The sequence below is a fragment of the Cervus canadensis genome, chromosome 24, assembly GCF_019320065.1.
Source record: "Cervus canadensis isolate Bull #8, Minnesota chromosome 24, ASM1932006v1, whole genome shotgun sequence".
Lineage (NCBI taxonomy): Eukaryota > Metazoa > Chordata > Mammalia > Artiodactyla > Cervidae > Cervus > Cervus canadensis.
Genome location: NC_057409.1, coordinates 45,025,627 through 45,053,563, shown reverse-complemented (window position 1 = coordinate 45,053,563; position 27,937 = coordinate 45,025,627). Strand labels below are relative to the sequence as shown.

The 27,937-nt window shown below is 42.6% G+C and overlaps 1 protein-coding gene across 6 annotated transcripts in view; it reads left to right on the top strand.

Moving 5' to 3' along the window:
- SPATS2L (spermatogenesis associated serine rich 2 like) overlaps positions 1-27,937 on the top strand; it is a 182,458-nt gene that overhangs the window by 60,727 nt on the left and 93,794 nt on the right. For 4 of the 6 annotated variants that reach the window (XM_043445565.1, XM_043445564.1, XM_043445568.1 and 1 more), the window contains one exon: positions 25,341-25,401. In XM_043445565.1, the coding sequence (XP_043301500.1) occupies positions 25,363-25,401 (39 nt within the window). In that variant the 5' untranslated portion in view covers positions 25,341-25,362. Of the gene's footprint in view, positions 1-10,482; positions 10,502-12,391; positions 12,621-25,340; positions 25,402-27,937 lie in introns of those variants that run through there. The other 2 variants (XM_043445567.1, XM_043445566.1) reach the window with 2 other exon arrangements.

The window sequence follows — 27,937 nt, the reverse complement described above, 5'->3', positions numbered from 1 at the left end:
CTTAGGTCCTTCCTTCAAGTAGCGCTACCCCCATTCTTTCCCCCTCTTCTGATCTGTCTGAAGCCTTGGTGGGGTGGTGGAGAAAGAAACTCCCAGCGGTGGCAGTGAGGAGAAAAGGGCCAGCTGCCCAGCACCCTGGGGAGGGAGGGGGGCCCCAAGTGGGCTGCCATTCCAGAGAGGCACTCCAACTTACAGCCTGACTGCGCTGAGAAGAATGAACTTGGACTGTTTTCTTTTTTTAACTTAAGGACTCTGTGTGTGTGTGTTCATTCTTGTTTTGCTGGTTGTTTTTTTTTTTTTAACGACTGAGAAAATCCCACTGAAATGAGACTCCTCACAATGTAACATTCACTGACTTGCTTCATTAAGTCAGCTGGGTTGAGCCTAGTGAGAATGAAGTGAAGGCCACAGGTTTTTCTCTCTTTGTTGAGTCAGTTGTTTTCACAGAGAACAGCTTTTGTATTATCACAGGAGAAGAAACCAGTGGAACTGTATCCCTACTACTTAAGTGCTAAAACTATGCATGTTTACATATGGTTATCTTTGAGTCTTCACAGCATCACTGTAAAATAGATATTACTACTCCCACTTCCTGCTGAAGAAGGGGGTGTATCTTCACAAGACCACTATGAAATAAATAAATAGATGTCATGACCCCATTTCCAGCTGAGGCCCCAGGGCTCCAGAGGATGGCAATTGTACTGGCTTGATTGGGACAGCAATGTGACCCTCGGCTGCTAGCTGGCTGCCTCGGCAGGCCCTTCCCATTGAGGCCTTGTTTCAAAACCTAATTTTTAGTCTTGGTGGTCCATACACTGGATTTTTTCTGTGAGCGCAGAGATACTCAGACTCTCTAGTGATATTCTTGGCCTAACATAGTTTTTCTATGGATGATGGATCAGCCAGAAAGCTATGTCTTTATTAATATGGCATTTCTTCTTTCTAAGGACCAGGAAGGACATCCTCTTTCCAAAATCAAGGTCTCATGGGCTTCTCTTGTCCTTCATTCCCGTCTGATCCCCTCAGTGCCCCTGAGTTCTTCCTGAAAGAAAGTTCTTCATCCGACCATTTCACTCCCTTGAAGGACCACTCAGGGACACCTTGCTTCCCTCAGGTTAAAGCTGAAGCTCCATTACTTAAGTCACAAACCTTTCTCTCCTTGGAGTCGTCTCTCCTGTCTTCACTCAGTTTTAGCGATGTGGAACACCCCCGTCAGCCCTGAATCTTCCTTGCATCTGTGCTTTGGTTTATTCTGGCCCCTTTGCTAAGATCCTAGTCTTCCCAGTTTTTCCTCTTTGCTGTAACCCGTTTATCTGGCTATTTCAGGGCACAACTTAGGCCGAGCATCCATCTGGAAGCTTCCCCGATCCTCCTCATCTCAGTTATCTGCTCCCACCCTCAAGTCAAAGTCATCTGATAAAACTTGTGCTTCCTCTATAATAGTTTGTGTTGAATTGTGTCCTGTTTATCTATCAGGTAACCCTCACCGGAATCAAAGTTCTCTGAGGCCAGAGTCCGTCTTTCATTCACTATTACTTTTCTACCTAGTACTTGTCACAGCCTGCATATTCAGGAAGTGCTTAATAAAGTTTTCTTGAATGAGTAGAGAATGAAAGACCTCTGTTGAAGCCTTTGCCTTGCCACTTTCTAGTGTGTGACTTTTGCTTTATATGTAGGAAACTGTAGGCCCTCAGTTTCCTCATTTATGAGAAGAGAAATTTCATTGAGATGATATGAAATTCTTTCCAATCATGAGCATGTTGGGATTCTAATGCAAGTTGTTAGCCATCCAGAAGCTGTAAATCAGTAGTCAGTCACATCTTGCAAATGATAAGTTGGGAGCATTGCCACAGAATTCATTTCTTGAACATGGATTGATTATTTCACTTCATCCACTTATATGTATATTAATGGTCAGTAGATTCATACCTGTTCTTGTGTTGATTTTTCTGTCCTTAACTCAAGGGATTATTTTCTGCCGGAATACTGTCTGCATCTATACTGATGGAAACATCTGAAAGGAGTCTTTTAAGCCTGAGAAAATGATAAGTTCTGTTTATGTCCACTTGTTCTTATGTCCACTAATTTTTTTACCTAGAAGGACTTAATGAAATCTTTTGCTGTACTAATGATTTCAAGTGAAGGTAATTAAATAAGCCATTATATGAGAACAGCACTATCAAATAACAAAAAGATCTGCAAGTTTTGCTGATTTTTTTTTGTTGTGAACTGGAGTTGGTAATGGACATAATACCATATATTAACAATGTGGAATATTTGATATGAAAATGAAAGGGAAAAAGAGAACTGCCACCCTGCCAGCTATAAGAATATGAATATGAAATGTTATCATTGCAGTGACTCACACATGATGTCTGCTAGGTTATCCCTGATGAGAGAATCCATGTCAAACTACAAGACTGCATCTGAGCTTAAAGATTTTGGAGGCTGCTTCCATGTACATTCTTAGCACTTATTATCATAGGAATCAGAATCTTACCATGTCTCAAGTACTTCTTGCTACTAAATTAAACATGTTTAGGTATTTCATTAATATTTATGTATAGCAATCTGAAGTAGTAATTTACTAAGAGTTTCTATAGGTGCAATTAATTTTTCCTAAAATTTGCTCTCTGTTTCCTGGTAATTATGACTAATTCAAGACTTTAAAATAGGCTTAATTTCCAAATTACTTCTTAACCTTACTATGAAGACTTGCTCAATTCAATGTTATTAAAATGATATACCTGATGGGTTAAAACAGCAGTAACATAAGTATTCTAGGTAAACTCATGACAAACACATTTTATTTTCTGTTTTTAACTGAAAGTTATCTTGCCCAATACAGAATTTCATCTTTGGACAAAACTGTGTATGGCTAGTTTATAGGCTAATTACCATTAGGGTTCTTTTCCTCTCTCTCCATTACTTTTATATATTGTTACTAATGTAGCAATCCATGATGATCTCTGACCTTGTGGCTCAGTGAAGCCTGCTTCCAGGTCAGCTGGCCATGACCTTGTTTGGACAGAGCACAGTCTTTTAGCAGCACATCAGCAAAACACCAAAGACAAATGCATTTGTTGTTTCTCTACTTACAAGTTACTCTAAATCACAACCAGTGAAAATGATTCAATGACTCAGATACTTGGTACAGAAACCTTGATGAAAATCTATATTTTTTAAGAAAGTAAGAGTATATCTTTATTTCATGTGGAAAATTGTGATGGTTTATTTGAAACAGCTTTTGCATTTTATTATAGATTACTTAAATTACTTTTCAAAAAGTAGGCTAGAAAAATTAACAAAGTAGTGCTCATATTTACACGTCCTACTGTTGAAAGTGAATTCCAATTTTTATCCTAAACATAGGGTATATGGATAAATAAAGTAGAGTTCAAATCTTGAAAGTTACTCATCATTTTGATAATCAACTGAATATTCTAAATTTGGCCATATTCTTTTAAAATGTTAATTATTTCCATCACTAATGTCAGTGATTCTTAATGGTGGGTAGTAAGGGTCTATTTTGTTTTATTATTATTATTTTTAATGAGTGATATGGGTTTTAAAATTTTAATTAATTTATTTATTTCATTATTGGCTGCACTGGGTCTTCTTTGCTGCCGGTGGGCTTTCTTTAGTTCTGGCAAGAGGGGGCTACTCCCTGGTTACGATGCACAGGCTTCTTATTGCAGTGGCTTCTCTTGGTGCAGAGCACAGGCTTTAGAGCATGCAGGCCTCAGTAGTTGAAGCGCATGGGCTCAGTAGCTGAGGCTCGCAGGTCTAGCCGCCCCACAGCATGTGAAGTCTTCCCAGACCAGGGATCGAACCTGTGTCCTCTGCGCTGGCGGGTGGATCCTTTACCGCTGGACCAGGGACGTTCCGGACTGTTTTATAAACAGTGTAGTGTGCTGTCGTGTAGCTCTGGTTTTTTTAGATTACTTAATTTGAAATTTCAAATAGCATTATAGGAAAATAAGAAAGGTTTTCATTGTCAGAAGATTGAGAACCCTCTTTTAACTAATCTGCAGTTAAGAAAAAGTTGGTCCATGGCAGTATTTTTGATGGAGAATAGGCAGAAGGAAATGAGTTCTTCCCACGGAGCAGGAATCCAGACGTTCTACGAGAGTCAGAAGTGTGAATAGCCAAAAACGCAGGGAAGGACGTGTTTGAAGACGTTAAAAGGAAGAAGGAAAGAATACAGTGCCCAGAACAGTTCTTTGCACATAGCAAGCACTCAACAAATAGTTTTGCACAAATAAATGAACTTAGACTACCCAACCATATGAAGCAGTGGTCTAATTTACTTCTGACATAGAGTACAGAAGTGACGCAAAGGTAGTTAGTAGGGGTGTGGAGAGACGTAAGCTCTTTGGGCATCACTAGAAGTCTTATTCATGTTTAAATGAAGACAAATCTTAGATACCAGTTTACCTAACTGACATTTTCATCTTTAGAAAGGTGAAGAAGGGCTTCCCTGGTGGCTCAATGGTAAAGAATCTGCCTGCCAATGCAGGAGATCTGGGTTCAATCCCTGATCCAGGAAGATCCCACATGCCACAGAGCAACCAAGCTGGTACACCACTATTGAGCCTGTGCTCGGGCCCGAGAGCCGCGACTACTGGCGTCTGCTCAGCCTAGAGCCCATGCTCCGCAACAGGAGAAGGCATCGCAACGAGGAGCCCACGCACCACAACTAGAGAGGGGCCCCCACTCCCTGCAGCTAGAGAAAAGCCTGTGTGGCGATGGAGACCCCACACAGTCAAAAATAAATGAAAATTTAAAAAAGAAAAGAAAGGTAAAGAAGATGAAGGAAATGTCTATTTGGGGATCACATTTTAACCAAGAAGAGATTGCTTGGTGAAACAGAAGTGGAAAGAATGTATGGCCATGTATTCAACAGATATTCAGTGGGCATCTGCTGTGTTCAGGCACCCGGAAGACAGTGGCCATGATGTCATCTTAGCTTTTGTGATGACCAGGGAGCAGGCGACATACATGCTGTGGACTTTAGGAGGGAAATTTCAAACAGTCAAAAAAGTAGATGTGATGCTATAGTCTGAGACTCTGAGAGAGAAGATGACAAAGCACAGGAGAAGCCCAACCCTTAAATTCAGATTAGGGCCCCTTCTCTGTGCTCACGAAGCTCCTCAAAGCCCCCTGACAAGACCAGTGTCAGGCTCAATCATAATTCCTCTGCACTCATCTCTACTTGAAGCTTTACGCTTTAAGAACTTCCCTGGTGGCTTAGCTGGTCAAGAATCTGCCTGCAATGCGGGAGACCTGGATTCGATCCCTGGGTTGGGAAGGTCCCCTGGAGAAGGAAAAGGCTATCCACTCCAGTATTCTTGCCTGCAGAATTCCATGGACAGAGGAGCCTGGTGGGCTACAGTCCATGGGGTTGCAAAGAGCTGGACGCGGCTGAGCAGCTAACACTTTCACTTTAAGCTTTAAGACAGCAGGGTTGCATCTATCACAGTCTTTGTATCCTAGCAAATAGGACAGTACCTGGCACAAAGCTTGCACTCACACACACCCACATATACTCACACCCACAATTCATTATATATGTAATGAATTCAGCAGTAAACAATAATGAAATTCTGATAATATAATCCCGAATATTTTTCCAGATTATCAAAGATAATGTACACCCTCACACACACATTCCAAGTCTAATAGTTCAGTTTTTTGAATGATTATAATTAAAGGTTTAAAAGTTCTAACTAATGAGGAAAAGAAATGTCTATGGCTAAAAAGGGCATGCTCAAAGTAACTCACAATATAAAAGACCATTTCAAGAAGAATGCAGGGAGAGGCAAATAACACAGAACAAATACCAAAGAGAGAGATAATCCCATTAGAAGAGTGTCAGGAAGCCTAAAGTCCAGAGTGAGCTGAAGTATGTAAAAAATTCTAAAAACAACAAAAGAGACTTAAAAAGCTGGCAAGGAACAATGCTATAGAAAATGACGGTGACAAAATAAGCCAAACATAGAAAACTGGAATGCTTGTGATGTTCAGTACTATGCCCATTTTTGCTAATGACATAGTTATAATTTCTGTCAGGACTAGGATACTGTTTTTATTGGGTTTGTTTTTTTTTTTTTGGTAGACTTTTGTTTTACTTTTGTAGAAAAAAAGAACAAGGAATGGATAGGACCTCTGATGAGAAAAACAAAAGGCTATTCATCTCTTCCTATTTTTGCCTTTTAATCAAGGATCATGATTTCTCACCTGGTAGGACAGAACAAAATGTGAACAAGAGGGAATTGAGGCCCATAGCCGTGAAACACTGGATCCTTAGCTGTTTGGTGTGGCTCGGGGTCTCCTGGCCCAGGCTGTAGCCTGAGAACACTCACGCCTGTAACTGTCCCACTCCAGCCAGCCATCTGGGAGGCATCTGTGAACGGAAAACTTCCCGAGTGCCTGGTGATTGACAAAAAATAGAAAATATGAAATCCCAGGAAAATTCAAAAATTTATTCTGAAACTTTTGAGAACACTCAGAAAAGAAAGAGATAACCATTAGGCACCAAGAAGAAGTCAAGCAGGACTGAATGATTTGCCTGTTCAGTAGAGTAACTAGAATGCAAGATGAAGAATATGCGGTAGATAATGGTGTATATGGATTTCATCAAGGCACTTTTCACAACATCTCAAGATCCTATTATGAGTTTAATGAGAACTATGAACTGAATAACAGAATAGTCAAGGGGATTCACAGCTAGGTTTGCATAATGAAGCCCAAGGAGTACTAAAGAATGGGTCCATGTGATCACAGGGTGATCTATAGACATCCACTTGTGTTATTCTCTAGATCCTTTATCAATGACTTGAATGACGATTACTCTGATAAAAATAATAGAAATAAGAAACATCTGTTGATGTTCCCTCATCTAGAAGATGACAACAATAACGCCTATCTTGCAGGAACATCCTGAGGACTCAGGAAGTAGACATAAAGAGATAAAATTATACAGCATGGTGCCTGAGGGGATTTTGTTTTCTTCACTATTATAGCCCCAACAAGTAGGCTGGTGCCTGACACAGAGAAGGTGCTCAGAAGTGTTTTCTAAGTGAATACCTTTTGAATGAATATGTTCAGTAAAGGGTGAAAGTGAAAGGCATTAAGTCGTTTCCGACTCTTTGCGTCCCCATGGACCATACAGTCCATGGAATTCTCCAGGCCAGAATACTGGAGCGGGTAGCCTATCCCTTCTCCACGGGATCTTCCCAACCCAGGGATCAAACCCAGGTCTCCCACATTGCAGGCAGATTCTTTACCAGCTGAGCCATAAAGGAAGCCTAAGAATACTGGGGTGGGTAGCCTATCCCTTCTCCAGGGGATCTTCCTGACCCAGGAATTGAACCAGGGTCTTCTGCATTGCGGGCGGATTCTTTACCAACTGAGCTATCAGGGAATAGCAGTGTTATCATGAGACGTCTTTGTAAAGCAACAGACTGATTATTCACAGGTTTGAAGAAGGGGAATGCTCTGTCATAGCTAAATTTATTTTTTCCCATTATACCGCATAGCTTCAGGATTTTTTAAAATCGAAAGTAAAACTATGACATTTAGGTCATGTTTGTAGTGTTTCCTCAGTTCTTACCCCATTTCTTCCCTGGGAAGAATGGGGTAAGGACTTCCAGTCTTCTCATTTTGTCTAGTCAGATATTATTTGAAAGCTTGAAATGAAAAATGAAATCAAGTTAAGTCTGGCTGATAGCCATTCAGAAATAGATTTTTTTCTCTAAGTAGATTAATTTTCAAAGACTTTTTCCTCTTTAAGACTTCCTTATTTTTAAAAGAAGCATTTAGTAAAACAACAGGAATGTTTCCAGTGTCTAATTATCTCTTTTTCAAGACTGAATATGGTAAATTACATAGTATCAGCCGTTGGTCATCTCCCAGGTAAAAAATAAAACCAAATGAAAGCTTTAATATAATTTATGACTTTCTTTCCTAGAGCTAAGTGAAACTCGGCTTCATAGCTTTTGTTTGTTTGCAGGCCTTTCATGTTAGTCAGATTAAAACTAATGTTTTTACAAAACTGTAAGGACAAAGAATCAAGTTGAACTGGTTTTAAAAAAAACACTCCAGTGTTTGATTCAGCATTTCAAGAATAGCAGAGAAAATAGAGTCTGGTTTCTGACAATGGGGTGGGATGCGGAGTTGGGGTGGGGTGGGAATGAGAAGGAACTCTCCCATTTGCTAAAAGGAAAAGGAAACAAGGATGTTATCCCTTCACTGTTAGGAACAGGACAAGCGTATAATTGAAACCAAAGCACATAACACCTTTTCACATACTGCCTTCTGATGTAATCTAATTACTTACTGCCTGCTAATCTTATCTCCTTTAGGAGCCTATCTTAAAATTATGCTGCGTTACCATTAGCTAAACACATCTCATCTAGCCAAGACACATAGTGGACTCCCAGTAAATATTTGTGGAGTTCTGTGGACTACGCAGCTGGATTTTCTTTCTGGCCTCATGCATGGCTGACTCGTTTATGCCAGAGAGCTTTTGGTTTTGCTCTTTCTCTTACCTGAAATGCCATTCCCATCATCAGCAGTACTGCCTCAAAGCAGTGCAGAAGAGCGCATCCTCTCAGAAGCCCTCCCTGTTTAACCCACCTAAACTGAAGCCGTCTCACCCATCGAGAAGCCTGTTGTATAAACAAGGCTGTAGCCATTTCAGAACGATTTGAGATTCTAATTTCTCTTGGCTCTCGCATCACCCATACCCCTACAATATACACACCTCAAGAATGGCATTGAGTCTTATTTCCCCCAGTGACACACACAGGCACACCCTTGCACATGCAGTGTCCACCCATGGGAAGCACACGCAAAGGACTTGTTCTACAGCTGGGTAATGGAATTTTTTCACATTAGTGAAAAAATCCAGGCAGCCCTGATTGTTTGTCTCTATCAGTCTGCCAAGAATGGGTATAAATGGAATCAAGGCTGTGAGAGATGGATTTTTTTCATCAGACAAATGATCAAAACCTCATACATTTACACCTCAAAATTGCTTTAAAGTAGATTGGATGACTAACAGAAAGTCTTCCAAAGGGAAGTAATATATGGTATTATATTTATTTGAGATACCTGTACAATATTTGAACTACTGTACAAAACCAGTTTTGATTCATTCAGTCTTTAGAAAAATGATTTGGAAGAGATTAAACTATATATCCCTGTGGCTTATAGACAGTCATGAGCATTTGGTGCCTTCCAAACTTCACCCAATGTGAGTTGAGCCATAGGCAGGCTGGGACTCAGAGCAAGGTGTGAGCTTTCAGGCATCTGATTGTTGTGCTCTAAAGGAAGGTTTACAAAGAACCCATAGTGTGCATAAGGGTGTCAACAGCAACAAAAATCCATGTCTGTAGCTGGAGTTAGAGAGTATTTCATGGTGAGGTTAGGGGTTAAATGTGTTTAGCATTGGACTGGAAACCACTCTTTTTTCCTTATATTCTACCGAAAAGATACATTTTCCAAACAGAGCGTAGGCTTTGATGGAGGCGAACTGGAGGGCTAGTCTAGCTACCTCATTATCCTGCATACAATTCTCTGAGTTAAGAAAATAAGTAGGAGATGTTGAGGAAGTTACCTGATTAAGGACATGGGATACATGGGGTCCAGTATGGGAAGATATAGAGGGCTTCAGTGTTCATGACTGGAACCCTGCTGGGTTGGAAGTAAGCGGGGAGAAGGAGGAGTGGATTGGAGGGTGTGTAAGTGAGGTGGCTAGAGCGGCATTTGACACCACTTGTTTTAATGGTGACAATGCTTGTTTTAAGTGATTCCCCAATACTCGGTGTTGAAACCCGGGGAATAAGTTATCAAAGACTCATTGCAACCAAGAAAGGAAAACTGAAAGTGAGAGGACATTTATTCCTCTTTTTCCACATGTCTTTATTGAACATTTCAAAGGTCAAGGACACTCTCCTCAGTACTTTGGAAAAGAGAAAGAACTTGAATTGATCAGAGACAAGCTTTTTAAAAGGAAGGGATTCTTTCTGTAATTCATTTCTAAAGTACTTATTAATTTTCCCAAAACAGCATATATTTCAGGTGGCAAATTTTTATTTTTTATTATAGCTAGAAATTGAAATAAAATTCACTAAGGCAGTGAATATGACGTCTAGAATTTTGAACCTATCGGTCAAAATGAGTTTTATGATCTGTGATTGCATTAGAATACACTCAAGGACATTAAAATCATGTTAATTCTCTCTTTTATGCATCTTGATACAGTTCCCTAAAATCAGCACGTATCAGAGGAGATTCATCATTTTCGGGCTGCTCTGTTATCAGCTCTAAGACTTTATCTGAACTTTGTCCTTCCCTCATTATAGCTGCTCATTGCCCTCTGAAGACAAGTACTTTGGAGATGAACTTGGTCACTAGAGCACTGACCACACCTGCTAGCCCCAAGGCAGGAAGCTGTGATCTGGCAAGGGTTTCTGAGTCATTCTACAAAGAAGAGGTATTACAGTCTTGGATTTACTTTTGCTTGTGCTGCAATTTTAAGAACATGATAAACAAATGCCTCTGTGGACCCCGAGCCCTGGGAGTCTCTGTCTGTCTCAGGAGGCTGCAGTTAGGCCTCAGCCTCCTGCTGCTACCCGCAGCTCCCTGGAATTGCCCTTCGCCTCCTTTTAAAGTGGCAGCGTCCATGCGAGGGAAGGGTGTATCTACATGAGGGCAACTTGTGGTCAGAAGATTGTGTTTCAAGGACCAGCTCCATCACTGGCCAGATGCATGGTCATAGCCTTTTGTGGCCTAGTTTGTCACCTGCAAAGTGAAGATGGAGGAAAGCAACCACAAATGCTATGGAGGAATTGATGAGATTATTTATCTATTTAGATTTATTTCACAGCACGTAATATGCCCCAAGCACTGTTTTAATCACTTGAAAAATATGAACTCATTTCACCTTCATTACTGCACTCTGAAGTAGTTACTATAAACATCGTCAGTTTACCGATGAGGGAACGAAGGTGTAGAGAGGTTAAGTAACTTACCTAGGTCCGCAAACCAGTCAGAGGCAGAGTTGAGATTCAAACTTGGTAAATTGCAGTTACTTATTTTCTATCATAAGAAGATACGGAAGAATCTGAATAGCAGAAAATGGGCAGTTTCCTCTTTGTGATCATTTAGGGGACCCCAATTCTGTGGCAAATAGATGGGGGAAAATGGAAACAGTGACAGACTGTATGTATTTTCTTGGGCTCCAAAATCACTGTGGATGGTGACTGCAGCCATGAAATTAAAATATGCTTGCTCCTAGGAGGAAAAGCTATGACAAACCTAGACAGCATATTAAAAAGCAGAGACTTCACTTTGCCAATAAAGGTCTGCATAATCAAAGCTGTGGTTTTTCCAGTAGTCATTAAATAAGGCTGAGTGCCAAAGAATTGATGCTTTCAAGCTGTGGTGCTGAAGAAGACTCTTGGGAATCCCTTGGACAGCAAGGGGAGATCAAACCAGTCAATCCTAAAAGAAATCAACCCTGAATATTCATTAGAAGAACTGATGCTGAAGCTGAAGCTCCAGTGCTTTGACCACCTGATTTGAAGAGCTGACTCACTGGAAAAGGCCCTGATGCTGGGAAAGATTGAAGGCAGGAGGAGAAGGGGCCGACAGAGGATGAGATGGTTGGATGGCATCATTGACTCAATGGACATGGGTTTGAGCAAATTCCTGGGGATGGTGAAGGACAGGGAAGCATGTTGTGCTACACCTCATGGGGTCGTGACGAGTTGGACACGACTGAGCGACTGAACACCACCACCAAAGATACTGTGTGGCTGGTGACTATGGTACCATAATTAACGCAGACACCCCTGTCACACGGCTGCCTATGGGGCTCTCTGGCTGACTGCCCGGGAGTGGTTAGCGAGACGATAGGGTCCAGGAGAGGCCTGAACCTAAAGAGAAAGAGTGCCTTTCTCAGAATGTGTTGAATTTACGAGTGATTTTTCTTTCTTTCTTTCTTTTTTTAAATATCAAACCAGCAAACATACATATATAAGACTAACGTGCCTGTATGTGGCGCAGGCCTGACAGGCGGGAATGCCTTCTCTCTTCTGAGTTCTGATGGTTATCCCTGCCCCCAAGCTCCTCACACGGGCTTTTCATTGGTAAAATCCACTTTGAAAACTTCATTCCTCTGGGTGAAAGCATCACCTAAAATACAATGTATACACCCCTGGACATAATAGTACCTTATTCAGTGGGTGTACGTTTAGCTGGCAGTTGCCTCCAGTTAGGTCTGGAGCCAGGAACAGGTTTTAGAACAGGGAGGAGGTGCAGGGCGAGGAATGTTTGCTGATTGATTGACCTGCTGTCCTGGTGTCGCAGGAAGGTTAGAAGGCCTTAACTGACTCACAGTCTCAGAAACTGACCTTTGGAAGGACGACTGCGGTCCCAGCCAACACTGTCTCTGAGTCTCTGGGGCAGTCGGTGTAAAAGTTGCAAGTTCAGCCTTACAGCTCCGCCTTCCCCAAGTGGAGAAGAACGAAAAGCTGAGCATTCGCTAACAGAGCCTGAAAGCCAGAGCACGGGGCAGTTTTACATAAAGGAAACAAGCACTTTCGCAGAAGGTGAGTCCCTCCAAGCCTCAGGTGTCCTCAGCCACCATCCCACCCCCGGTTACCCAGCCAGCACACTCAAGATCCTGCTACCTACCCCAGCCTCCGACTCCACCTGAGTCACACTGTTAAGATGACTGGACGCAGTAAAAGCAAGTTGATAAAGGTGGTCAGTTCAGGGGAAAGGCTAATCTGTCTGTTGAGAAAGGCAGCCAAGCCGTGCGCAGGAAGCCCTGACTTGGACACCTTACCAAGTGAGTCGAGGCGGATTTTGTGAGAGAGGCTGAGGAGCAATGGTGCTGGGTTGGGGAGGAGGCGTGAGAGGGTCCGGCTGCCTCCAGTTCTCTTCTGCCTCAGCTCCCGAGCATTTCTCTCCCAGCAGACGCCATCATAGCCTGTTGTGATTCAGTCAGTGCCAGGGGCAAATGTTCCAAGGAAGTAGGAGGGACCTGACTTTCTCCGCTACTTTGAGAAAACCAGTCAGTGTTTACTAGGAAGGGTGCTGACTGAATGAAGCAGGAATATTGTGCGTTCCTTAGAAGAAAGGTTTTTGAAACCAGAATACGCTCTGGAGAGATGGTGGCTTTCTTTACCAGATGTTTATTCCGAGACACATGAGACCACTTCCCTGAACTGGTGGTGAAGGTAGAGCTTTGTTTGCCGGCTTTTGTTAGGACTTTTCTTTGCCAGGCCAGAGCTATAGTGCAGAACCACAGCAAGTGTTTTCTTTGGAGATGGGTATCAGTGTTTTCCTTCAAGATTTGCTGTAAAAACAAGCCGACTTCCAGCCTACCCCCTCTAACTGCAAGTACGCCCCTAACCCTCTGATGAGACTGGCGAGCTGGGTTGATCGCAACCCCAGTGGTGCTTAAGCACCACTTAAGCACCAAAACCTTAAGCCAGGTCAATTCCAGGTCTAATTTCCTGAGTCTACATGCTGCTTTCCTCCCCCACCCCCTCTTTTCTATATTTTCGCTTGTATATCTATCTCTGTCACATGGTTTAAGCTCCTTTGGGGGCAGGTATTTTTTTGGACTCCAGAATCACTGCAGATGGTGATTGCAGCCATGAAATTAAAAGACGCTTACTCCTTGGAAGGAAAGTTATGACCAACCTAGACAGCATATTAAAAAGCAGAGACATTACTTTCTCCACAGTGGTCTGTCTAGTCAAGGCTATGGTTTTTCCAGTGGTCATGTATGGATGTGAGAGTTGGACTGTGAAGAAAGCTGAGCACCAAAGAATTGATGCTTTTGAACTGTGGTGTTGGAGAAGACTCTTGAGAGTCCCTTGGACTGCAATGAGATCCAACCAGTCCATCCTAAAGGAGATCAGTCCTGGGTGTTCATTGAAAGGACTGATGATGAAGCTGAAACTCTAATACTTTGGCCACCTGATGAGAAGAGCTGACTCATTTCAAAAGATCCTGATGCTGGGAAAGATTGAGGGCAGGAGGAGAAGGGGACGACAGAGAATGAGATGGTTAGATGGCATCACTGACTCACTGGGCATGGGTTTGGGTGGACTCCGGCATTTGGCGATGGACAGGGAGGCCTGGTGTGCTGCGATTCAAGGAGTCACAAAGAGGCGGACACGACTGACTGAGCTGAGCTGAGCTGAACTGAACTCCTGGCGTCAGGAGGTCCGAGTTCAGCTCTCGGCTCAGGCGCTGGCCTGCAGCATGACTTAAGGAGCTCACCATCGTGTGCTCACATTTCTTTCTCTATAAAATGAAGGTGAACCTCGTCCACAGGGTCTTTATGAGAATTAAGTGAGTTCATACTTGGGTACACAGCGAAGTGTGTGTGTGTTAGTCACTATGTCGTGTCCAGCTGTGTAGCCCACCAGGCTCCTCTGTCCAGGCGAGAATGCTGGAGTGGGTAGCCATTCCCTTCTCCAGGGAATCTTCCCAGCCCAGGGATCAAGCCTGGATTCTTCAGTCTGAGCCACCTGGGGTATACAGGAAGAGTTCCGAAAGTGTTATTTTGTGATCATTGCCAACATTCTCTGTAGAGCCCAGCATGTTGTAGGTGTTTAGTAAATGTTTGTCAGATATTAAGAAAAAACTCTGTGTAGGAATTGCCATAGCTGGGTAAAGAGCTGGGGGAAAGGGAAGAAAAGAAATAAGGCATGCTATTTCCTTTTCAACATTTGGGGAGTCGGTGTGAGGTGCTTTGGTGCTCTGGGGTGTGAGGAGAACTGTGCTTGCTCTTTTGTCTGAATGCTTCTGGGGTTTGGGATTTGTTCCGTGGGCAGTAGAGGGGTGGTGGGCAAGGCGTTGTGATCTGTGGGCAGACAGCTTATTACAGCATGCTTGGAGAGAATGGATTTATTCTTCCGAACCTCGAAACGCCGGCCACTTCACCTTTCCCAAGGCATCTCTGAGGATGTGCCTGTTGTAAAGACTTGAGCTGACATCATAGCATCTTGAAAGAACTGAGCATAATTGAATTGCTGATACAAGTGGGTACTTGCACTGGGCCCCGCTCACCCACATCTCTATGGAAACACATGTTTGCTTGAAAGCCCAGCAATCAGAAGCAGAGTCTTCCAGGAGCCAGCATTGGGTCACTTTTAGAAAAAGGCATTTATTTATATTCTCGAGCTGTCAGAGACCTATGCAATGAAATAATTTCAAATTAAATAGAAAAATCAGGCCACAGATGAATGCTAATAGAGCCTGCCATGCACCCTCCCCCTGTGCTCTCAGGGGCCTGAGATCCACGCGTTTATTTTAGCTGTCCTTTGCTCTTTTGCTCCTATTTGCATTCTGCTGCAGTGAGTGAGGAGGTGGTTTAGCACTTTATGCAAAAATGGTTAATCTTCATTCATACGCATTTGCCGGTACTAAAATGGAAAATGCAAGGCTGGGCTCGCCATCAAGCCTGCTTTGTGCTCTCCCAGACCACTCTGTGTGTGTGCAGGGTGTGCAAAGGCGTGCAATCCACATGACTCTGCCTCCTCTACAAGCACCCGGGGCTGTTGAGTCAAGACGTTCTTGCAGAAAGGTCTGAAACTTGCATCAGCCCGTCTTGCCCTGGATGTGCTCAAGTGATATCCTAAGTGATTGGAAGCATTTATCTGCCTCTGGAAGCAGGATTTTTCAAATAAGTATTGACTGTTAATGACCTGTTTAAAGAAAACATTCAATTTTCTTTCTTCCCCTTACAAAGAACTTGGTAAGCAGTGACATTTCTAAACCAAAGGCTAACCCTGCTTTTCAAAAGAGGCAGAGACAGGGCTTTTAAATGTGAATTTTTTTCCCTGACATTTGCCCTTAAAATGCTTTTCCGTGAAGCTGTTCTAAGAGTGGATTTAGTCCACTGAAGTGTCTGAATAAAAATGCAACCTTGAGATCTTTTCTCCCCCCTTCAAATTAAACAAAAAAAGTCTAGGTTAGGAGTCTTCATATGAAAGTCATATTTCAGTCACCATTCCCTGTTTCATTGTTTATGTGTCCTCATTCCTAATAATTAAAGCAACTTTCCTCCAAGGAGCAAGGCACTGCACAAGAACCTTTATTAAACTGTGGGAATTAAACCACAGAAGAAAGAGCTGAAGTACTTGGAATATGAGAGACCTCAGTAATTACAAGACCAGATAAGGAACGGCAAAGGTGGGCGTGAAAGGAAAGAGCACAAAACGGAAGAGAGATTAAGCAATGGAAAAGTTGAGCAATGGAAAACCTGTATGTTGTTACATTTAGACAAGGTCCCGGTTTTATAGCGGGAGCACTGTTTCCCTCTTGAGCTAGCATGTCAGCCCCCTTGACTGTGCTTAGGGGGCGGGACAGTTAGTCCTTGGACAGCTTAAAGGTGATTTTTACAGAGAAGTAGCCAAATATATGGGAGACAGCCCCATGTCTTTTTTTTGTTAAGGTAAATTTTCAGCTTTCAGCTGCTTTGGCTGCTCACGGCTCCCATCACCCCGAGGGCCCTTACGGACTTGAGTACCTGTGAGCTAAATGGGGCCACAGAGGCCCCGAGCTCTGAAGGCTGGAGAAGATGCCATCCCAAAACATGGCTGTGGGAGTTCAGAGCATGGTACTCCCAAATATACAGCTTTGGTGTATTTGGTGAGCTATGGGCACTGAAAAACAGCAAATACAGGGAGAGGCTTTCTTTGAATCCGCTTTTCTGCTTAAAGACAGAGCGTCCAAAGAACTCCGTTGCCATAAATTCCCTCCCTGGTTGGTGAAACTCCCAGGGAGGGGGGTGAGTCTCATCACAGAAGAGGAGACTAGAATTGACACCACACTCAGCAAACTTTGTCACAAGCTATCATAGCTCCCATCTGCTCTTTTAAGGACCTGTTTGTCTTTCTTAAAAATCATTTACTGTCCCCTCAGAGGCTTATACCCCCTCTGCTTTCCCTGTTAAGATGGTATTTATCATGCATTCTAGGCTACCTTGGGGAGAATTCTTCACTTTTCCCTGACTATCTGCCATGTGTCCATGAGATATGGGGTTTCCCTTGTGGCTCAGATGGTAAAGAGTCTGCCTGCAATGAAAGAGATGTGGGTTTGATCCCTGGGTAGGGGAGATCCCTGGGGAAGGGAATGGCTACCCACTCTATTATTCCTTCCTGGAAAACCCCACGTACAGAGGAACCTGGCCGGCTACAGTCATGGGGTCGCAAAGAGTCAAATACAGCTGAGCGATGCCATGAGATATACGTGTTAATAAGCATGTGTTTGTTTTTATCATATTAATTTGTCTTTTATTACAGGGGTCCCAACTAAGAACTCAAAGGGTAAGAGGGAAATTACTTTTCCTCCCTTAGAACTCCATCCTCTTTTTCTGTAGCCGGATACCTGAGGCCCTTATACTGTACTCTGAGAACCTAGAACCTCTGCTCAAATGTTCCACCAGGACGAATGCTGGCCCCATAGATAAATTTGCAGCCTCTCCCTAGATCTCTATCAAAACTCATCTGTCCTGTCTCCCATTCTCTCAGAGCACCACTCTCTGCGAAGGGCCAAATGATGGCAGTAGAGAATGAAATAAATTAACGTATGAAGTCACCCTTTCTTCAGGAGATGATAGCATGCCATAACCTAAGTAAGAATGTAGACATCTCTTAAGAGGTTTTTCCATCTTGGGCATCGGCACTCTGGGAGATCATGGGGCGCTGTGTTTTGGCAGAGAGGCTTTCTGCTACTTTTCCAGTCACATCACATTATTGATTTCCTCCCCACAAGATTGGGGCTTCCCAGGTGGCACTGGGGATGAAAGAACCCACCTGCTAATGCTGGAGACATAAGAGACCCCTGTTCAATCCCTGTGTGGGAAAGATCCCCTGGAGGAGGGCGTGGCAACCCACTGCAGTATTCTTGCCTGGAGTATCTCACGGATAGAGGAGCCTGGTGGGCTACAGTCCACAGGGTCACACAGATTCAGACACTACTGAAATGACCTAGCACTTAGCACCACCAGATCAGTCCCAATCCTTCCTCTCCGAGGCAGCCGCGAGACGCCGTCTCAGGATCTATGTGATCACACTGTCAAGGCTGTACAAAAATTGGCTACAGAGACACTTTAATTACTTTAATTTAGAAAGATGTAGTAGTTAAACATTAGACCCTGGAATGTCGTGGCGCCTCTGGGCAGCATCATAGAACCGGAGAAGCAGCTTGTTGGCCAAGGGCCCACTAAATGCAGCTTCTAACACTCTCATCAGAGGCAGAAGCCACAGGAAAACAGCCATCTCTTAATAATAGGTACATTCCTGCCCATTCCCATGCGAGTTTAGTGGTTTGCTCTGCAGTCTGTGTGCCCTGTGAATGTATAATACAAGGCATCCATCACGTCCCTGCCTGACTGGAGAAGGCAGTGACTGGGACTGGTTTTATTCTCCTTGCAGAGTTCTTTCTGCAGTTCATAGGTAATGCACTCCCTGACTTGTTTGTGATGGTTTTGAAGTGTCTTCAGCACAGTGGCTCTGGGCTCCAGAGTCACAATGCCGGTGCCTGAGTCACTGACCATGGACCCTGGGTCAGTCACTGAACCTCTGTTGCCTCAGCGTTCACGTGTATGAAATGGGGATAGTCAGTTTCTACTTTATAGGGGTATGAGGGTTAAATGGATAAATATATGTCAAGCACGAAGGAGAGTGCCTGGCACAATGTTAGTGCTCCATATTTATTGCTATAATTACAATTAGTATGTTGGTGAAAAGACCATTCCCTAACAAGGTAATTGGTAGGAAACCACCCCCTAAGCCCCCGCACCCTGCTTATCTGTCCAGGCTCCTGGAGAGTCCGTTTCTTGTGTGTAGTGACTGGGATCAAGGAAGAGGTTCATTCTTAATATTCCCAGGCGGTGGATCTCACAGTTTAGTCTCCGTGGGTCTGAATATGCCCTGGAGGGCTGGTTGGAGCACTGACCGCTGCACCCCCTCCCAGAGCTTCTGATCCAGTCCTTCTGGAAACTGAGAATTTACATTTCTAACAAGTTCTCAGATGCTGCTGCTCCTCTGGGAAGCCCACTTGAAGAGCCACTGCTCCAGGACAGCAGCTTCTAGCAGATGTAAGCCACATAGGCCGTGTAAATTTTTCTGGGAGTCACAGTAAAAAAGTGAAAAGAAATGGGTGAAGTTAAATTTTAATAATGTTTTATTTAACTCAACACATCCAATATTATCATTTCAACACACCATTGACATAAATTAGTATTGAGACAGCTTACATTCCTTTTCTGTAGCATGCCTTTGAAATCCAGGAAGTATTTTACAGGACATTCCAGTTCAGACCAGCCCACAGTCAAATCTGGCTTTGCAAGTAAATGACATGAGGAAGTTTCTTTTTTTGACCTCCACCTTCCCATACCAACTGACGTTCTCTATTAGGTTTTTATAAATCATGGGAGGACTTTGCATAAATGACCTTGAAAAAATTGTTTCAATGATTATTTAAATTTTTTTTCTTATGTATTTCCTCTGCCTCTAAATTCCATTCCAGAAAAGTAATAGGACAGCTGAGAACAGGAAAGTCAGTCTAAGAGTAGTAATAGGTTTCAGAGAAACAAAAGTGAAACTTTTATTACTGTCCACACGGTGAAACAGAAGCGAAAACAGAGACTGGGCTTCCCTGGTGGCTCAGATGGTAAAGAATCCACCTACAATGCAGAAGACCCGGGTTTGATCCCAGAGTCAGGAGATTCCCTGGAGAGGAGAATTGGCTAGCCACTCCAGTATTCTTGTCTGGAGAAGTCCATGGACAGAAGAGCCTGGTGGGCTATAGTCCGTGCAGTCACAAAGAGTAAGACATGCCTGAGCAGCTAACACCTTCTTTTACACTGTTAACTTTTTACACTTTATATGATTGCATAAGATACATTAATATATATGTAATATCTTCTTCAGTTGTCCAGGTTGTTGTATATATTAACCTTCTCTGAATTGTATTAATTAGAAATGCTGAAACAAACATATGTTCCAGAATTTATACTCTTTGGGTTTATTTTTCTAAAGAATATTTCTCTTTTTTACAAACTAATAGATTTTCTGTCTAGCATTAATGCATATTAAGTAAGATCTTTGCATAAGTAAGTTCAGTTTGATATAACTTTGCACTGAAGTGATTGGTGGTAACTATAGTTTTGCATTATTAATTTTACACTGGAGAAGTATATAGATGATATATTGGTGATAAACAGTGAAATTCTTCCCTTTGGGACTGATATCTTTCCTAATAATTTTTTGACTATGAAACATGCATCTAGACTGAGGTAAGAGATCAATCTGAGATTTCATAAATAAAATTTCAGTCAACAGTTTCCTTGATCTTTATTTTTCTCTGGACTATATGTAAAATTGAAAGCCAAAGTATAAAATTACAGGAAAAAATTTTCAAACATTCCTAAGCTGTTGAAATGTTGTGCCAGGATCAAGACTTGTGTTTCTGGTTATCTTCATTTTCTATTGATTATTTACATGCATGGGACATGTATGTGTGGATTTGAATAGTTAGGCCTCAGTCATTGGTCTAAGAGCAATTGTAAGTGATAACAGGATTAGAAACCAGGTTCTTTCCCAAGAAGTCAGAGTGTGGGATCATTGTACCTTTCTTTTGGATTTAAAACTGAGATCAAGCTATGTTACTGATAGACCATCAAGGGTGGTGACCAGGCGTGGTGAGAAGGGAGGAAATAGGTCTGTGGGCCCCAAACTTCTTTCTCTCACTCACAGCTTCCAAGGCTTCTCAGGTTTACCCAGAGGATCTGCAACTTTGAGGGATGGAGTTTCAAGTTGCTGAACTCTGGACCTGTCATTTAGGAGGAGGTGCCAATATATTGTTTCTTAGAGGAAAAGTTCCTTAACTATACAAATTAAACAAGTCATATTCAGGGGATCTGACTGTCCAGATACAGTTCATAACAGAGAACAGAATCCCAGAAAACAGGGGCATAGCATAAAAGCTTTCACAAAAGCGAGGGGGTCAGAGGAAAGGCAATGAACACAGGATGCTGTGCCAGGGTGAGGCGTGCTTCGGAGTATTCTGGGCAGGCTATTGCCAAGCCCAGGTGTGGACACTCAGCAAGGACCTTTGACAATGAAGATCAGCCTTGGCCTCGTTGTTCGTCTTTATTAATGAAACCCAATTTAACAATCCAAACTCTTAATTCTAACCACTTAAACTCTTAATTCTTTAAGGCAAACCAGATTTACTTTCTGTTTATATTGAAATCTTTCCTCTAGTTTCCATAACTGGAGCTGTAGCTGATTTTTCAGTCTCTCTGTTACACACCAACCAGCGGAGAGCCTTGGCATGCAGAGGCCATTAGAGTCCAGCTGGAAGGGATGGCCTGTAGAGGCAGCCCTTCACGCAGGGGGAGAAAGAAAAAAAGAGCATAAAATAGACAAATAACAGCTCCCTACAAATTATTTTTATCTTATCTTCCCATCTCAGGAACCTGTAATAGCCCCATTCTACCCTCACAGCCAGCCTTTTCCTCCCCCCGCCAAAATAATATTGTAATTAATCTTACTGGCATCACAACCAAAGAAGAGTCTTCCTTGACTTAGACACCGAGGTCAATGAGAAAGGGAATTGCCAAGGAAATTGTGTATTTCTTTGAACCAAGCTCACCATTCCATACTGCCAGTTACTCAGATCTCAGAAATTTTCTGTGCTCCATGGAATTCCTCCCTGATTCTTCTGTAGATTATAACACTCCAGTTTTAGAAAATGCTGCACACTCAAATCTTAGACATCAAAGCAAAACAAAAACAAAACCCTTTTTCTATCAGATTTCACACATCTATAATGGCAGGAGTAGATGTGTCTGGAAGACTTAGCTGATCTAGTCTGATGAGAGGAATTGTGGCTCAGATCCATCCTGACACACAGCCCCAAGCCCCCCTGTATCCTTCGAGCCTTCCTTACTCCACTGATGCAGCCTGGGTCTCTTTCACTACCTCCCCCATCCTCATTCTCTCTCACACATACATACACTATCACATGTAGAAAAATCCATGCATACGCCGTCTATGTTTCCATAATGCCAGAACCTCCATTTGAATAGGAAAGTCAACCATTCAAATGTCTTCAATATCATGCTTATCGACCATCTTGCAGGCACTGTGGTAACTGACCAAAGGTTTCACATCTATGGCTTATTCAAAAAAACAAAAAACACCTGATATTTGTCCTTATACTTCACATACCATCTCTATTCACTGTTATGGATAATCAGAAGATAATCCTATTGTCTTTTACTAGTAACTCTCAGGGGCAAAAATATATGAGAATGAAATCCAGACATTATTGCCAGCTAGCATTATTTACTTTCTCCCTTATGCCAAGACAGAGGATACAGGATTTACCATTTGGAAGAGCTGGTGAAATGGGAGGTGTATCCAGTGGGATGGGCCCTCTTTGCTGAGTATATGGAAAGGAGCTGTCTCTCTGGGGATTGAGTATGCAGGGTCCCCCACCACAGCGCCCAAATTCATGTGTCAGTGGCAGTATCATTTGGAAGCTGTAAATAAAATTTTACTGTTTCTAACATTAATATTTCAGTTCAGTTCAGTTCAGTCACTCAGTCGTGTCTGACTCTTTGCAACCCCATGAACCGCAGCACACCAGGCCTCCCTGTCCATCACCAACTCCCGCAGTTTACTCAAACTCATGTCCATTGAGTCAGTGATGCCATCCAGCCATCTCATCCTCTGTCGTTCCCTTCTCCTCCTGCCCCCAATCCCTCCCAGCATCAGGGTCTTTTCAAATGAGTCAGTTCGTCGCATCAGGTGGCCAAAGTATGGGAGTTTCAGCTTCAGCATCAGTCCTTTCAATGAATATTCAGGTCTGATCTCCTTTAGGATGGACTGGTTGGATCTCCTTGCAGTCCAAGGGACTCTCAAGAGTCTTCTCCAACACCGCAGTAGAAAGCATCAATTCTTCGGCACTCAGCTTTATAGTCCAACTCTCACATCCATACATGACCACTGGAAAAACCATAGACGGACCATTGTGGGCAAAGTAATGTCTCTGCTTTTTAATATGCTGTCTAGGTTGGTCATAAGTTTCCTTCCAAGGAGTAACTGTTTTTTAATTTCATTGTTGCAATCACCACCTGCAGTGATTTTGGCCCCCTCCCCAAAAAAAGTCAGCCACTGTTTCCACTGTTTCCCCATCTATTTTTCATGAAGTGATGGGACCAGATGCCATGATCTTAGTTTTCTGAATGTTGAGCTTTAAGCCAACTTTTTCACTCTCCTCTTTCACTTTCATCAAGAGGCTCTTTAGTTCTTCTTCACTGTCTGCCTTAAGGGTGGTGTCATCTGCATATCTGAGGTTATTGATATTTCTCCCGGCAATCTTGATTCCAGCTTGTGCTTCACCCAGCCCAGCGTTTCTCATGATGTACTCTGCATATAAGTTAAATAAGCAGGGTGACAATATACAGCCTTGACGTACTCCTTTTCCTATTTAGAACCAGTCTGTTGTTCCATGTCCAGTTCTAACTGTTGCTTCCTGACCTGCATACAGGTTCCTCAAGAGGCAGGTCAGATGGTTTGGTATTCCCATCTCTTTCAGAATTTTCCACAGTTTATTGTGATCCACACAGTCAAAGGCTTTGGCATAGTCAATAAAGCAGAAGTAGATGTTTTTCTGGAACTCTCTTGCTTTTTTGATGATCCAGGGGATGTTGGCAATTTGATCTCTGGTTCCTCTGCCTTTTCTAAAACCAGCTTGAACATCTGCAAATTCACAGTTCACGTATTGCTGAAGCCTGGCTTGGAGAATTTTGAGTATTACTTTACTAGCATGTGAGATGAGTGCAATTGTGCAGTAGTTTGAGCATTCTTTGGCATTACCTTTCTTTGGGATTGGAATGAAAACTGACCTTATCTTTAATAACAGATAATAGTATATGGATTCTTATTTGAGTGGTGATAGAGTTAAGGTTACATATTACCAAGCTCAACAGAAGGTAATGGATCTGAATTTATGCTTTATTTAAGACCTAAGCCTAAAAGAAAATGGTGGGGAGAAATAAGAATTTTTGCAAGTTAACCTTGAATGTTTCAAATCTAGATACACTCTTGGTTTTTCTAGCTTTGAGGTAAGCTATTTTGTTTCACTTATTTATTTATTTTGGTGTGATCTTAGTTCACCAACCAAGAATTGAACCTATGCCCTCTACATTGGAAGCATGGAGTCTTAACCACTGGATCATTAGGGAAGTCCCCTAGATACACTCTTTGTAGCGAAAGTCAGAGAACATAAGAAAGAGCTTCAGTGGTTCTTGATTGACGAAAAGCACATAGAAAGTAAATCTTGATTGACAAAACATGCAAGTTGACAGTATATTGATATCTTGGCCTGTCTAGCCGCTAATTTCTGCTCCAATCTGTCCATTGTAAGTCATTTGTGCTCAATTTCAGAAAGAGATTGAATCTATAAAAGACTTACGGTCTATCTTCTTTAATAATGGCAAAAGATTTAGACCAGATGAGAAGGTAATGCCACAGCTAGATATTAAGAATAAAGATCTTCTCATAGTGGCCACTTCTCAAAGAATATTGGACACCAAAGGCTTAAAACCTAAAGAACTTTAGGAAACAATGATAATGGGCAGTTTTAAAAGTGCCTCTGAGACTAGAGATCATGAATTTATAGTCATTAAAAATATGATAAAGGTATATATGTGTAGATCCAAAAGGATTTTCTATACTGATAAGTGAAAATGCAAGCTTTAAAACTGTTATGTGAAAAAAAAAAAAAAAAAAACTGTTATGTGTTTCTTACGTTTTAATCTGGAACCATTTCTCCTGTTTCTTCCTAGAGTGTTTTGGTGTAGTTATACACATGCAGGAAAGACTCAATCAGTGTTTGCTATGTTGAGATTAAAAGACACTGAAGCAGGAGAGATTATGATGACAGTGCTCAGTTAAAATAGCACTGTTTCCTCCTCTCACTGTTTTTTGTACCTCATTCTTTTACATAGTAAGGAACACAGATTAGGTGCATACCTGTCTGATTTTGTCATTTTCTGCGTCGTACAGTATGAATTAAAGATTTTATGTTGTCATCTGGAGTTACTGTAACATGCTTTTAGACCGTATCTAAGACAAGTGCTTAGCTTGAAAGTACTTTTATATTCTAAATAGGTATTTATGATTATGGCGAAATGAAATTGTTTACTATATTGGACGAGAGCATAAAAACAACACATTGAGAAATCAATTTTGAAAGTTAATCTTTTTTTTTTTTTTCCTTCTTGGTAGGGCTTATTCCACTAGAAGCAAGATGGCCGAACTCAATACTCATGTGAATGTCAAGGAAAAGGTAAGATATAATTATATATTGGTTTGCAGAAACTCCAAACTGGATAATGTAGTCTCTAGCTAGTAAAAACTCAATTATAATGGAACAAGAGGAAAATGGTTTGGGGGCTGGGGCGGGGAGGGCGTTGGTGAGGGATACATAATAAGTTTGACACAGGAGAAAACCATTCCACACAATCATAACTAGCATTTACTGAATGTGTGTTACGCCTATTACATTCATTTCCTCATTTAGTCTTGACTATAACCCCATGTAGTTATTTTCATTTTACAGAGGAGGGAATTGAGACACAGAGAAGGTAAGTGCTTTGCCTGAGTTCACATAGCTAGTAAGCAACAGAGCTGGGATTTGAAGCCAGCAGTGCCATTCTACAATTGATACTCTTACCCACCACGCTGGGTTCCATCTAAAAGCAAGGGTGTTATGTTCCATCTCCAAAAACAGCCTCACAGATTTATCCAAAGCGTTACCTAGTGGTCATGCTGGGTGGCCTTTACAGTTTCTTTCAACACAGAGTTCAAGAGTCTGAAAATCCCCCCTCCTCATTATTTGTTGGAGGCTGATGATATCTCAGAGTCCTTCCAAATCTTGTCCTCCTCTGTGACTTTCCTCCACTTCGGGTCACAACCCCTCACCTGCCATATGTGCTGCCTTGCACTGTTAGCTCTTAAAAGGTCATCAACTGTGGATCATCGGAAATGATGGAGATCAGTTTGTCCAAACCACTCATCCGCACTAGGGGAAATAAGGCCCTCCCGAGGCTTGTCCATGGTTGCCCAGCAAAGTGAAGGAGCCTCCTCCGGAACTCCCTCCAGCTTTCTACATGGCTGGCTGCCTCCCACCTCCACTAGGCTGTGAACTGCTTGAGGGCAGGAGTTTGTCTTTCATCTCTTTGTATCCTTCTAGTACCTCAAATACTGAATGAACAATGAGAGAAGTAGCATTGCTGGAATCCTTAGTAAGTTTGCCTCCATTTAGCCGAGAAGTATCAGACGCCTACTTTGTCCTCTACACTGTTCTAGAGGCTGTCAATGTGGCACTGAACACTAGATGAGGTTCCTGCTCCCTTGGAGCTTGCTTTTTAGGGCAGGGAAACAGAGAGTAAACACAGGAACAAGTAAATGAATGCGATCGTTTCAGATAATGATGTTACCACGAGAAAAACACAGCAGGGTGGCGCAGGTAGGTGGATACCTAGGTGGGCGTGGTCAGGGCAGCCCTCTCAGAGCAGCTGATGCAAGCTGAGATAGAGAAAACAGGAGAGGAACACCATGCAATGACCCAAGGGCAGAGTGTTCCAGGGAGAAAGGCGAAAGCGGCTGCCTGAGGAGGACGAAAGTTCATCGTGTTCAAAGAGCAAGTGGGCAAGTGGCCGAGTTAGCCACAGTGCAGTGGGCAGAGGAGTGGTGATGGGAGGCGAGATCAGAGAGCAGGGCACGAACCGGCATTGGTAGAATTCTGGCTCTTCACCTGTGTGTCCCTCAAGCCCCACAGCATCTGTGAGTGGAAGCCAGGGGTCCACGAAGCTGGACGGGGAAAGACGAATTTTCATCTTTACTCACATCTGGATGAAGTTTAGCATTTCCTTTGATCATGAATGTAGGCAAGGGAGAAAGACAACCCATAGGGGTAGCTGGAGTACCTGTGACTTTCACAACTAAAAATCGCACATATCTTCATATCAAATTACATTTGTTATGGATATCCTGAAGTGCTGTTTGTTCATCTCTGTTGCAAAATTGGAGCTTCCCCAGTGGCTCGGCAGTAAAGAACCTGCCTGAGACAAGGGTTCCATCCTCGGGTCAGGAAGATCCCCTGGAGAAGGGCATGGCAACCCACTCCAGGAATGCCTGCCTGGAGAATCCCACGGACAGAGGAGCCTTGTGGGCTACAGTCTGTAGGGTTGCAAAGAGTCGGCCACGACCGACGCGACTTAGCACGCACTGTAGAATTACTGAAGCTACAGAACTTGCCACCCTGTTGTGTTATTTGATGTTGACAGAGAAGCACATATATATTACTGTAGCATAAATTTTTTATTAATGTCAGTGTTATTTCAATATGAGTGATTTACTCTGTAATCCTATGTACTTTAGTTAAATATTATTCTGAGAAGGACCCCCAGGTCTTTACCAGACTGTCATAGGAGTTCTGTGCCCCCCAAAATTTAGAACCTGACATAGAAACATGTAGGCTTTTATTCAAAGGGCCAAAGTAGCCACCGAACGGAATTCAGCAGGAACATGAGCTGACACGGTGTGTTTCTAAAAGCTCCCCCGGCTTTGTCGGCTGTGCTTAGCTGTTCAGTCCCTCAGTCGTATCCGACTCTGTGACCCCACGGACTGCAGCACCAGGCTTCCCTGTCCTTCACCATCCCCCAGAGCTTGCGCAAACTCATGTCCATCGAGTTGGTGATGCCATCCAACCGTCTCATCCTCTGTCATCCCCTTCTCCTCCTGCATTCAATCTTTCCCAGTACCAGGAAAAGTTATTTAACATGAAGATCTATAAACAAGTACTTCTTGTTTGATGAAGA